Source organism: Ascaphus truei, chromosome 10, assembly GCF_040206685.1.
Source record: "Ascaphus truei isolate aAscTru1 chromosome 10, aAscTru1.hap1, whole genome shotgun sequence".
Taxonomy (NCBI): domain Eukaryota; kingdom Metazoa; phylum Chordata; class Amphibia; order Anura; family Ascaphidae; genus Ascaphus; species Ascaphus truei.
The window spans coordinates 5,492,577-5,505,775 of record NC_134492.1 but is presented as its reverse complement, the minus strand read 5'-3'; the positions used below and the strand labels follow the sequence as shown (position 1 = coordinate 5,505,775).

General features: G+C 44.9%; 1 protein-coding gene across 3 annotated transcripts in view; it reads right to left on the bottom strand.

The window, feature by feature from the left end:
* Positions 1-12,801, bottom strand: part of MCOLN2 (mucolipin TRP cation channel 2) — a 58,079-nt gene extending 45,278 nt beyond the window's left edge. Inside the window, exon 1 of one of the 3 annotated variants that reach the window (XM_075615646.1) lies at positions 12,651-12,801. In XM_075615646.1, coding sequence (XP_075471761.1) covers positions 12,651-12,700 — 50 coding nt within the window. In that variant the 5' untranslated portion in view covers positions 12,701-12,801. Of the gene's footprint in view, positions 1-8,218; positions 8,358-12,578 lie in introns of those variants that run through there. The other 2 variants (XM_075615647.1, XM_075615645.1) reach the window with 2 other exon arrangements.
* Positions 12,802-13,199: the final 398 nt, after the last annotated feature.

Here is a 13,199-nt window from a genome sequence, read left to right as displayed (position 1 = left end):
TATATTTGTGAACATGTATGTGTGTATTTGTATCTGTTGGGGGCGTTAGCCATAAAATGCGTCGCAAACCCCCTTCTCACACACCAAATTCATTTGTGAAGATTTATGGGGTTAATCATATAACTGCCAGCATGTCGCTGGCACGTTCGGCAGCTAAGGAGCTACTAAGTGTCCCACTTCCGTGGTACAAAGATCACGTTTTTACTGTTTACGTGTATGAAGGTGAATGTTAACCTCACAAATTATCAGCGTCAACAAATCATATAAAGTGTGTAACTCTCCCGGGACAGCAGCTGGAAAGCAAGAAATACAGCGATTATCCATAGCAGGGATTTCCTGCAAACTCCACACACAGCGCACACACACACACACACACGCGCGCACACACACAGCGCACACACACAGCGCACACAGCGCACACACACACACACAGCAGCTGGAAAGCAAGAAATACAGCGATTATCCATACCAGGGATCTCCTCCAAACACCACACACCTGGTTACACACACAGCACACACACACACACACACACACACACACACACACACACACACACACACACCTGGTTACACACACACACACACACACACACACACCTGGTTACACACACACACACACACACACACACACACACACACACACACACACACACACACACACACACACAGCAGGTGGCCTGTGCTTGTCTAATTGGGAAGTGCAGAGGTTTGTAGCCTAAGGCCAGGTCCCCACTGCGGCCGCGTGCCCCTCACCAGCCCCTTTCCTCCTCCCCAGAAGACCCCGGCGACTCCTCGCTTCCTGGCTCACTGCGTACAGTGACGCGTCAGCCAGCAGCGGATACAACAGGATTGCGTGCCCGTGTGACGACGCGTCACATGGTGCGCCAGGGAGCCAACGAAGAGTGGAGATCGCCGGCAGCCTGGGATGAACAGGGGAGGGCAGTGGATCCTTCAAGTACACAACACACACACAACATATTAACACACACACATTCCCAACTGTAGAAACACACTGTAACACTTTGAGCCACCTCGTTCAGTATGTCCTCCATTATGATCTAAACACACAGTGATTTACATCAGAGAATAGTATTGTTGGGTTGGAAAGCGAGTGAAGACTGGAGGTCATTTGGTTTTGCGAAGTAGCCCAACAGTAGATGCCTTCCAATCTGCTGGTGCCGGTCCTGTCACATCGGTCCAGCCCAGATATGTGAAGTGTGGAGCCATTCCATTAAACGGCGCGGTTGTGAGGTACATCACTGAAGAGCTCCTGCTTTCTTACAGTGTTCACATTCAATTGTTACTTTGGGATGGATTGTATGTCTTTATTTATATAACGCCATTAATGTACACAGCGCTTCACAGCAGTAATACACATGACAATCATATAAATAACAAATAATATAAATAACGGGTCATGGGAATAAGTGCTTCAGACATAAATGTAACATTTAGGAAGAGGAGTCCCTGCTCCGAGGAGCTTACAATCTAATTGGTGGGTAGGAGGAATGTACAGAGACAGTAGGAGGGCATTTTGGTAAGTGCTTCTGCAGGGGGCCAAGCTTTATGTATCATGTGTCTAGTAGTATCTACGGTGCTATTCATATGCTTCTTTAAGCAAGTGTGTCTTAAAGGTGGGTCTTAAGGTGGGTCTTATGAATGGTTTGTTGGACATTTGTCCAAATCATTTAAATAAGGATTTTGTTTTTTAATTTCTATTTTGGAGGAAACCGGCACAAACGGTTTACTCATTTTTGTTTTCGCTGCTTGAGTTGTATTCTGCGTACAGTTTCCTATGCTGCTGTGTGTTGGGCTGGAATAGGACACCTGTGAATTTAGGGTGCTCACTGCTGGAATGGGGTTCAGTATTGCCATTGTAATACACTGCAAGCTCCCCTGGACCAGGGTGGTTTCTAGAAGATTTCTGTGTTATTATCCTGAATTGTACTATGTAACTATTCCCCCCCCCCTTCATCATGGCCACGCCCACCCGGCCTGTTTTGGCCACGCCCCCAGCGCCTAAAAAAAGCTGCTTACAGACCGCAGGCACGTGCAGCGGGACCTTAGCCTAAAGCAGCAATATTACATTCACCCTTGCCCCCCACCTTTTCTTCTTATTTGAATATGTAAAGAGTGTGACAATGTATCATTCTAGACTCTTACCGATACTGCGAACCATTTAGCACAGCTGTTATAAATCTGGATTGTGTGCCTAATGAAATGGCTGCTTCCTAACTTTGTGCTGCAGTCTGTGACATGGTGCAGCTGATATGTAACATTATATTACTAAGTGTAACACATTATTGTTACAGCTTTCAGAGTAATAGGCAGTCTGCTGTTTGGAACACAGCAAAACATCTGTTTGGGATACTTTGTTGCCAAAGGGCAGAGCTCAAAAAGGTGTGTGAGAGCCTATTTCAAAAAAGGAATTGTTGCTGTAGCTGCCAAAGTGATGATAATACATTAAAAAAAAAAACACGGCATTAGGAGTTAGAAAAAAATAAATGCAGGCAGTATTATCTAATACTACAGAACGGATTTATTTATATATATAAAACAAATGCAGGCAGTATTATCTAATACTACAGAACGGATTTATTTATATATATAAAACACATGCAGGCAGTATTATCTAATACTACAGAACTGATTTATTTATATATATAAAACACATGCAGGCAGTATTATCTAATACTACAGAACGGATTTATTTATATATATAAAACACATGCAGGCAGTATTATCTAATACTACAGAACTGATTTATTTATATATATATAAAAAACATCGGATTTTCCACTTTTTGCTGCGTTAATAAGCCGTCTGACAAACAAAACTTACATTCAGATGGAAGTCCTTCCTTCACCGGCTTGTTCTGTAGTTAATGCATAAAGTAGCTTACCCATGTGTGTCACCATGTCAGTCCCACGTGTGTCACCATGTCAGTCCCACGTGTGTCACCATGTCAGTCCCACGTGTGTGTCACCATGTCAGTCCCACGTGTGTGTCACCATGTCAGTCCCACGTGTGTGTCACCATGTCAGTCCCACGTGTGTGTCACCATGTCAGTCCCACGTGTGTGTCACCATGTCAGTCCCACGTGTGTGTCACCATGTCAGTCCCACGTGTGTGTCACCATGTCAGTCCCACGTGTGTGTCACCATGTCAGTCCCACGTGTGTGTCACCATGTCAGTCCCACGTGTGTGTCACCATGTCAGTCCCACGTGTGTGTCACCATGTCAGTCCCACGTGTGTGTCACCATGTCAGTCCCACGTGTGTGTCACCATGTCAGCCCCACGTGTGTGTCACCATGTCAGCCCCACGTGTGTGTCACCATGTCAGCCCCACGTGTGTGTCACCATGTCAGCCCCACGTGTGTGTCACCATGTCAGTCCCACGTGTGTGTCACCATGTCAGCCCCACGTGTGTGTCACCATGTCAGCCCCACGTGTGTGTCACCATGTCAGCCCCACGTGTGTGTCACCATGTCAGCCCCACGTGTGTGTCACCATGTCAGTCCCATGTGTGTCACCATGTCAGTCCCATGTGTGTCACCATGTCAGTCCCATGTGAGTCACCATGTCAGTCCCATGTGTGTCACCATGTCAGTCCCATGTGTGTCACCATGTCAGTCCCATGTGTGTCACCATGTCAGTCCCATGTGTGTGTCACCAAGTCAGTCCCATGTGTGTGTCACCATGTCAGTCCCATGTGTGTCACCATGTCAGTCCCATGTGTGTCAACATGTCAGTCCCATGTGTGTCACCATGTCAGTCCCATGTGTGTGTCACCATGTCAGCCCCATGTGTGTGTCACCATGTCAGCCCCATGTGTGTCACCATGTCAGTCCCATGTGTGTCACCATGTCAGTCCCATGTGTGTCACCATGTCAGTCCCATGTGTGTGTCACCATGTCAGCCCCATGTGTGTCACCATGTCAGTCCCATGTGTGTCACCATGTCAGTCCCATGTGTGTCACCATGTCAGTCCCATGTGTGTCACCATGTCAGTCCCATGTGTGTCACCATGTCAGTCCCATGTGTGTCACCATGTCAGTCCCATGTGTGTCACCATGTCAGTCCCATGTATGTCACCATGTCAGTCCCATGTGTGTCACCATGTCAGTCCCATGTGTGTCACCATGTCAGTCCCATGTGTGTCACCATGTCAGTCCCATGTGTGTCACCATGTCAGTCCCATGTGTGTCACCATGTCAGTCCCATGTGTGTCACCATGTCAGTCCCATGTGTGTGTCACCATGTCAGTCCCATGTGTGTCACCATGTCAGTCCCATGTGTGTCACCATGTCAGTCCCATGTGTGTCACCATGTCAGTCCCATGTGTGTCACCATGTCAGTCCCATGTGTGTCACCATGTCAGTCCCATGTGTGTGTCACCATGTCAGTCCCATGTGTGTCACCATGTCAGTCCCATGTGTGTCACCATGTCAGTCCCATGTGTGTCACCATGTCAGTCCCATGTGTGTGTCACCATGTCAGTCCCATGTGTGTCACCATGTCAGTCCCATGTGTGTCACCATGTCAGTCCCATGTGTGTCACCATGTCAGTCCCATGTGTCACCATGTCAGTCCCATGTGTGTCACCATGTCAGTCCCATGTGTGTCACCATGTCAGTCCCATGTGTGTCACCATGTCAGTCCCATGTGTGTGTCACCATGTCAGTCCCATGTGTGTGTCACCATGTCAGCCCCATGTGTGTCACTATGTCAGTCCCATGTGTGTGTCACCATGTCAGCCCCATGTGTGTCACCATGTCAGTCCCATGTGTGTCACCATGTCAGTCCCATGTGTGTCACCATGTCAGTCCCATGTGTGTCACCATGTCAGTCCCATGTGTGTCACCATGTCAGTCCCATGTGTGTCACCATGTCAGTCCCATGTATGTCACCATGTCAGTCCCATGTGTGTCACCATGTCAGGACCATGTGTGTCACCATGTCAGTCCCATGTGTGTCACCATGTCAGTCCCACGTGTGTCACCATGTCAGTCCCACGCATGGACTGCTCACACCTCTATTAAACGCATCTTATGCATGGATATCATTGGACTGTCTCCCTCGGAGTCTCAGCACCCACAAGTATTCCTGCATACGTTGCTTTGAGTACACATATACTGTACCACCTATAGACTGGGTTCTGAGGTTTAAATACGGTAACATTGTTATGTTCTGTCACTGTGCCACAAGAGCCACTTACCTGGGAGGATATCACAGCCCCGGCCAGGCCACATAACAGGCCACATAACAGGCCACACTGGGCACTTATTCAACACGCCACCAAGCCGCCTCCCACATGCTGGGTAAAGTAACACCAGGAAAACGGCGTCACCGTATATTGTATGGCACGTATGGCACGTATGGCACGTATGGCATGTACTCTCTCACATTATGTTCTGCGCAGTTGTACTAATTGGTGCTATTTTTTAAATAAACGTAATACAAACAAACTTGAGTGTTCATCTTTAATGCCCTTTATTTAACATCAATTAAATTAAATTAACCTTTGCTTTTTGAGTAACAAACAAGACAACTTAGAAAGACGAAGTATTTTGGAAAATGTATATTTTCCTATATATAAGGATTGCAATAGAAAGTAAGGTCAACCCTAAAATGTTCTTTAAGTATCTTAATAACAAAAAAATGAGAAAATAAAATATAGGGCCCTTTCAGTGTGAGATGGGCAGGCAGATTATTGGAGATAAGGGAAAAGCAGAGGTATTCAACAAATTCTTTGCCTCTGTGTTTACCAGGGAAGAATCAAGTACAATAGTAGTGCCGCAGGAGGAAGCCACAACCTCCATATTAATGAACAATTGGTTAACTGAGGAAGAAGTTCATAAGCGGCTTGAAAAAAATTAAAGTAAATAAGGCACCTGGCCCCGATAGCATACATCCAAGAGTTCTCAAGGAGTTAAACTCCGTAATAGCCAAACCATTATATTTAATATTCAAGGACTCCATTTCCACAGGCTCAGTACCACAAGATTGGCGTAAAGCAGATGTGGTGCCTATATTTAAAAAGGGAGCTAGATCACACCCAGGGAATTACAGACATGTAAGCCTGACTTCAATAGTAGGGAAACTACTTGAAGGTTTAATATGGGATAATATTCAGGAATAACTAATGGAAAACAAAATTATTAGTAATAGTCAGCATGGATTTATGAAGGATAGATCTTGCCAAACTAACCTTATTTGTTTCTTTGAGGAGGTAAGTAGGAATTTAGACCAGGGTAATGCAGTTGATGTGGTCTACTTAGATTTTGCAAAGGCTTTTGATATGGTTTCACACAAGAGGTTGGTGTACAAAATAAAGAAAATTGGACTCAGTAATAATATAAGCACCTGGATTGAAAACTGGTTAAAGGACAGACAACAGAGGGTTGTCATAAATGGAACTTTTTCAGGTTGGGCTAAAGTTAAGGATCGGTACTGGGACCCCTGCTTTTTAACTTGTTTATTAATGACCTTGAGGTTGGGATCGAGAGCAAAGTCTCTATCTTTGCTGATGATACTAAATTGTGTAAGGTAATAGAATCAGAGCAGGATGTAATTTCTCTTCAGAAGGACTTGGAGAGACTGGAAAAGTGGGCAGGTAAATGGCAAATGAGGTTTAATACAGATAAATGTAAGGTTATGCATTTGGGATGCAAGAATAAAAAGGCGACTTACAAATTAAATGGAGATATATTGGGGGAATCCTTGATTGAGAAGGATTTAGGAGTGCTTGTAGACAGCAGGCTTAGCAATAGTGCCCAATGTCATGCAGTAGCTGCAAAGGCAAACAAGATCTTATCTTGCATCAAACGGGCAATGGATGGAAGGGAAGTTAACATAATTATGCCCCTTTACAAAGCATTAGTAAGACCACACCTTGACTATGGAGTACAATTTTGGGCACCAATCCTAAGAAAAGACATTATGGAACTAGAGAGAGTGCAGAGAAGAGCCACCAAATTAATAAAGGGGATGGACATTCTAACTTATGAGGAGAGGCTAGCTAAATTAGATTTATTTACATTAGAAAAGAGGCGTCTAAGAGGGGATATGATCACTATATACAAATATATTCAGGGACAATACAAGGAGCTTTCAAAAGAACTTTTCATCCCAAAGGCAGTACAAAGGACTCGGGGCCATCCCTTAAGGTTGGAGGAAAGGAAATTTCACCAGCAACAAAGGAAAGGGTTCTTTACAGTAAGGGCAGTTAAAATGTGGAATTCATAACCCATGGAGACTGTGATGGCAGATACAATAGATTTGTTCAAAAAAAGGTTGGACATCTTTTTAGATGGGAAAGGTATACAGGGATATACCAAATAAGTATACATGGGAAGGATGTTGATCCAGGGATTAATCCGATTGCCAATTCTTGGAGTCAGGAAGGAATTAATTTTTCCCCTTAATGGGGTTTTTTGTTTGCTTTCCTCTGGATCAATAAGTATAGATATAGAATAAAGTATCTGTTGTCTAAATTTAGCATAGGTTGAACTTGATGGACGTACGTATTTTTTCAACCTCATCTACTATGTAACTATGTAACTATGTAACTATATTCAGGTAAGTAATTAGTCATTAGTGCCCATAGGGTGTCATTCGTCCAATACGCTGCAATGCGATTACCCTGGGCGCAGGAGAAGGTGGCTAGCGATTGTCAGGGTGCAGAGACCGCGCGTCCTCACAATGTAACGCTTATATTACCAATTACATTTAAAAGAAATGGTTAAAAAAAACAGGAAATTTGCACAAAAAAACAATTCAGAAGGTAAAAGAAAAATGAAGATGACGGATTAGATAGCCGTGATGATGAAGCCCGGAGTCAAAGGGTAAAAAGGACAAAAGATACTCAGAATGATGTTGAATTCTTACATTTTCCAACATAAACACAAACGATGCACAAAAGGTGCAGTCAGGTTTCATTCTGCTTATGGAAGAAAAAACAGTAAAAGGCCGACCGCGGAAACCCGGCCTGCAAAGTACACAGATGTCCAAGGAGACCGTCTGTCCACTCTGCAAAGTACACACGCAGTTAAACAGGGCGCACTATGTAACATTCACGTTAACCGTTTCACTGCTGGAGGCAAGCAATGCGTTACGGGAGTTACTGAGCCGGTTATAATAATGAGTATGGATATTGGGTAACTTACAGTACATGGCATCCATATACTTTCTAGTACAGTATGTCCGAATCCTTACCAAGTCATCTGATTCAGCTGGAGGGGAAAGCAGAATGCTGGTGGGTCGGGCATCGCCGGAGCCCAAAGGTGTGTGTGTTTGAGCCGGGATGTTACAGCTGAAAGACAGCAGTGTGCCCTCTGTGTGCTACAATGTAACAGTGCTCTGGCCCGCTCTGACCCGCTCTGACCCGCTCTGACCCGCTCTGACCCGCTCTCCCCCCCATACATCTCCCAAGCTCCACAAGGGAAAAGCAGAGGAACAAACGCAAGGAAGAATGACCTATGTGCAGCTGGAACAATGATACCACATGCATGCTGTGTACAGACATTCCCGTGTATTCAGTCATTGATTGTTTAAAATTAAGCAATTGTTCTGCTATTTATTAGCTTATCACCTGGTTAATGAATAAGGTTAGGGAGACTGGACTGAAATGTACATTGTTTTATTGTTGACTCAATTATCAGAAAGCATTAGCACAAATTAAACCCCAGCACCCCCCAACAGGTCAGGTATTATATCCTTAAAACCTGACCTGTTTGAGGACTGGAGTTGAGTGCCATTGGTTTAGAAAGTGAAACACAAAAAGGGAAACATGTCAGATATTTTTAAACCCAATGTTAATCTAACTTACTCTTACAAACGTGCAAAAAGTACTCGGATCCTTACCTTCCTGTTATACAGTATTGATTCTAAGGATACCCACTAGGTACTACTAATACCTCCAGTTTTCGCCCATAGAAATTACTTGTTGCTATGGAGAAATACATTTTAAACTACACAGGATCTTCTCAAACTGTTTTGTGACGTAGTAATGTGACGTAGTAATGTGGCGTAGTAATGCGGCGTAGTAATGCGACGTAGTAATGCGACGTAGTAATGCGACGTAGTAATGTAACAGCATCTTCAAATGTCTCATTTCTGTAATGTTCTATTTTGAAAAGTTGACCAAGATCCTTTCAGGCCATTCCACGTTACGTGGCACTGTCTTCCACGCCTCTCCACTCACCACTCCCCACTCTCACGCCTCCCACCCGTCTCCCCCACTCACGCCTCCCCACCCGGTATATAATGTTACATATCAGCTGCAGCACAAAGTTAGAAGGCGGCCATTTTGTTTGTTTACAGATTTACAGATTTATAACCAGAGCTGCAAACGATTGCCAGTTTGCATAAGAATATATAACTATACATTGTCGCGTGCTTTATAAATAAAAATAAGAAAAATAAAGGGGGAAAGTAATATTGCTGCTTTAAAGTGTCAGTTTTACACATTGCATGTCCCCCTCAGACTGGCGACCTGATAAAACTAGTACAATGAAGAAAGAGGTTTTAATACGCCAATTGTAGTCTTTTTTTGGTCAGTGGTAACCGTGAATGTATCAGGCAGTGCCTTCTAACTGCCAGTAACACTTCTATGGTCTGCTTTCCCAATCCAGAGATCAACTCTTCCCAAAGTTAGATATTGGCATACATTAAAGCAACAGCCCAAGCTGCCATCCCCCCCTTTAATATGTGCATCAATACAACCCACACAATAAGTGATTAGCTAAAATGCTGATCAATCTGTTCTCCTGTGATCGATCGCCAAGGGGATCACTAAATGGCTGTCAGTGCAGCAGAAGGGGACCAAAGATGCAAAGTTCTGTGCGGGAAGATCATGTGACCAGACAGTCACTGGATACAATTAGTGCCCTGCTAGAGGGGGCAGGGCTCAAAAAGGGGTGTGCCAGAGCCTGTTTCAGAAGAGGAAGGGGATGCGACTTTGTAAATGGTTGCTATAGACACAAAAATGTTTGTTACATTATAATACATTAACAATGTCAGCTTGTTTAAAAAAAAATGCTACACGTATTTTCTCATAGTACAGAACTGATTTATTAAACAAACACACGTACTGTAGGACATTCTTGGTCAGCAGCTTTAACTTCTGCAAAACAAGCACAGATCAGCGTTCCCCTCGCCCATTCCCCTCACCGATTCCCCTCGCTGACTCACAAGCAGTGACAGACATTACTAAATCTGCAACTTTCCCAGCGCGTTCCCACTGGCGCCTTAATCTATACAACGTCCTCTCATTTCCCAAAGGAGACTGGTGAGAAACTACTGACTAAACTAACCCCTACACCAGGGGCGGCCAACTCCAGTCCTCAAGGGCCACCAACAGGTCAGGTTTTACAGATATCCCTGCTTCAGCACAGGTGGCTCAGTCTACGACTTTCAGCCCCATAAAGATCAGGTCAATGGAGCGCCAACACTTTTATTAAACTATTTGGGTTAATCTTTAATAGACTTGGCCAGATCTGGCTGCATAGATCAGAAACATACTCAGTCCTTGTCTAGCAACTCATTCCCCAAAGAGATCACATCAGCTTTAAATTGGGACAACCTCAAACCATGCCCGCCAAAGGCTAACCCTGTAATAACTCCAGCAGTCCTACACTGCAAGTGTTTAAGAATGGTCCAATGGGTCCGGATCCACATCAGGGCTAGTCCTGGTTCTGGAGCCCTTATTCTGTATACAGTATAGATTACTGCAGAGGTAGTGTGATCCAATTGTTGGGCCCTAAATAATATAAGATATAATAATATAATATAAGAATATATTAGAGCAGTAATGGGTAACTCCAGTCCTCAAGGGCCACCAACAGGTCAGGTTTTCAGGATGTCCCTGCTTCAGCACAGGTGGTGCAATCTTTGACTGAGCCACTGATTGAGCTACCTGTGCTGAAGCAGGGCTATCCTGAAAACCTGACCTGTTGGTGGCCCTTGAGGACTGGAGTTGCCCACCCCTGTATTAGAAACTCGAGACTTTCACTCCCTTCCAAGCTCCCTGATTGAGCGAGTATGTAAAGAAACATTCCCGCCTAGGCACACTTTTATAAATGGTTAAGAAGCGGGTAGGGGCCGCAGGCGCTGAACCGCGTTACTTTCAGCTGAAGGGACCCTTGGTGCCTGCGATACTCACCTCCGTAGGTTCTGCCAGTTACTTCCTAGTTATTAAAGGGCACGCAGGCCAATAGGAAGCCGCAACAGCAGATTTAAACCGCCATTTTGTTTCCCCTCTGCAGAGGTTGGTAGCAGGGGGCACCTTCAAAAGTAAATAACTCAGGGAATGGGGGGTCCCCAAAGCTGAAATAAATGTGCTTCAGCTCCAGAAACCAACCCCCTGCTACCCGACAATGTGAATAAATATGAGTAGGTGGGAGGACACCTTTCTTTAATGTGCTCATAATACACGAGAAGAGTAAAAGAATAGATGGGTAGCATTAATAACCAGTGTGCATCCTAAAAAGGCGGCCATCTTTAAACTTCCCAGAAGGATAGAAATGAGTAACTTCTAATCTACAAATGTCCCGTTCCTGCTACAGAAAAAGTAAGTCCCGTGTTCCGCATTAGCGCCATTTAAAGCAGCAGCAGCAGCAGGTACACTGCTCTGCGCCAACTCATTGCGCACATCTCCCGAGCGACGGAAACGCGATTTGCGCTTTAATGTTGTATAAAAGTACAGCTATTTATAGAAATTATTACTGTAAGAACAAATGAAGTGACAAAAACAAACTTGTATTTAGCAGAAATTTACATGACGAGATATAAATACATTTCCATTAAGACAGGTCTACTAATTAGACAGGGTGTGTTACTCCTGTAATTAGACAGGACAGGATGTGTTACTCCTGTAATTAGACAGGATGTGTTACTCCTGTAATTAGTCAGGACAGGATTTGTTACTCCTGTAATTAGACAGGACAGGATTTGTTACTCCTGTAATTAGGCAGGATTTGTTACTCCTGTAATTAGGCAGGATTTGTTACTCCTGTAATTAGGCAGGATTTGTTACTCCTGTAATTAGACAGGATGTGTTACTCCTGTAATTAGACAGGATGTGTTACTCCTGTAATTAGACAGGATGTGTTACTCCTGTAATTAGACAGGATGTGTTACTCCTGTAATTAGACAGGATGTGTTACTCCTGTAATTAGACAGGACAGGATTTGTTACTCATGTAATTAGGCAGGATTTGTTACTCCTGTAATTAGACAGGATGTGTTACTCCTGTAATTAGACAGGATGTGTTACTCCTGTAATTAGACAGGACAGGATTTGTTACTCCTGTAATTAGACAGGATGTGTTACTCCTGTAATTAGACAGGATGTGTTACTCCTGTAATTAGACAGGACAGGATTTGTTACTCCTGTAATTAGACAGGATTTGTTACTCCTGTAATTAGACAGATACGCGGTTTATGAGATTACTTCAGATCAGCAGAACACTTAGATCTCACCCGCAAAGTGACACATTTTTAGAGCCACTTTGCGTTACAAAGTAACAGATCTGACCTCTATGTGCACATAGCGCGCTATACTGAGCGCTACTGACCTCGGAGCCGGCTCCATGCAGCGTCTGTGCCCTTCTCACCCAGTGACACAACCGTGAGCATCTCCTACCTACCTCGCCGGGGGGCAACTCCCGCTGCCCACGTACTTCAGAGAGATATCCATGTGCAGGCGCAGCGCAGCGCACTGGGAGGTCTGCTGGGGCTAATACCTCCAGTCCCGGGACCTGGAAACACGTGCAGTGAGCGCAGGAAGTGAGAGAGCGCTGCAAGCAGTGACACTTACACACACTCAGATAAAGAGAGCGCCTAGCAGTGATCCCCAGCCAGGGATCTACTGACACGGATCTCCAGCCAGCCAGGGATCTACTGACACGGATCCCCAGCCAGCCAGGGATCTACTGACACGGATCCCCAGCCAGCCAGGGATCTACTAACACTGAGCTCCAGCCAGGGATCTACTGACACTGAGCTCCAGCCAGGGATCTACGGATACTGATCTCCAGCCAGGGATCTCCCAACAATGAGCTCCAGCCAGGGATCTACTGGCACTGATCTTCAGCCAGGGATCTCCTGACACTGAAATCCAGCCAGCCAGGGATCTCCTGAGCCAGAGCTGCCAGTGCAGGAAACTGCTCCCTCCCCAATACAGCGGTGTCATCTTT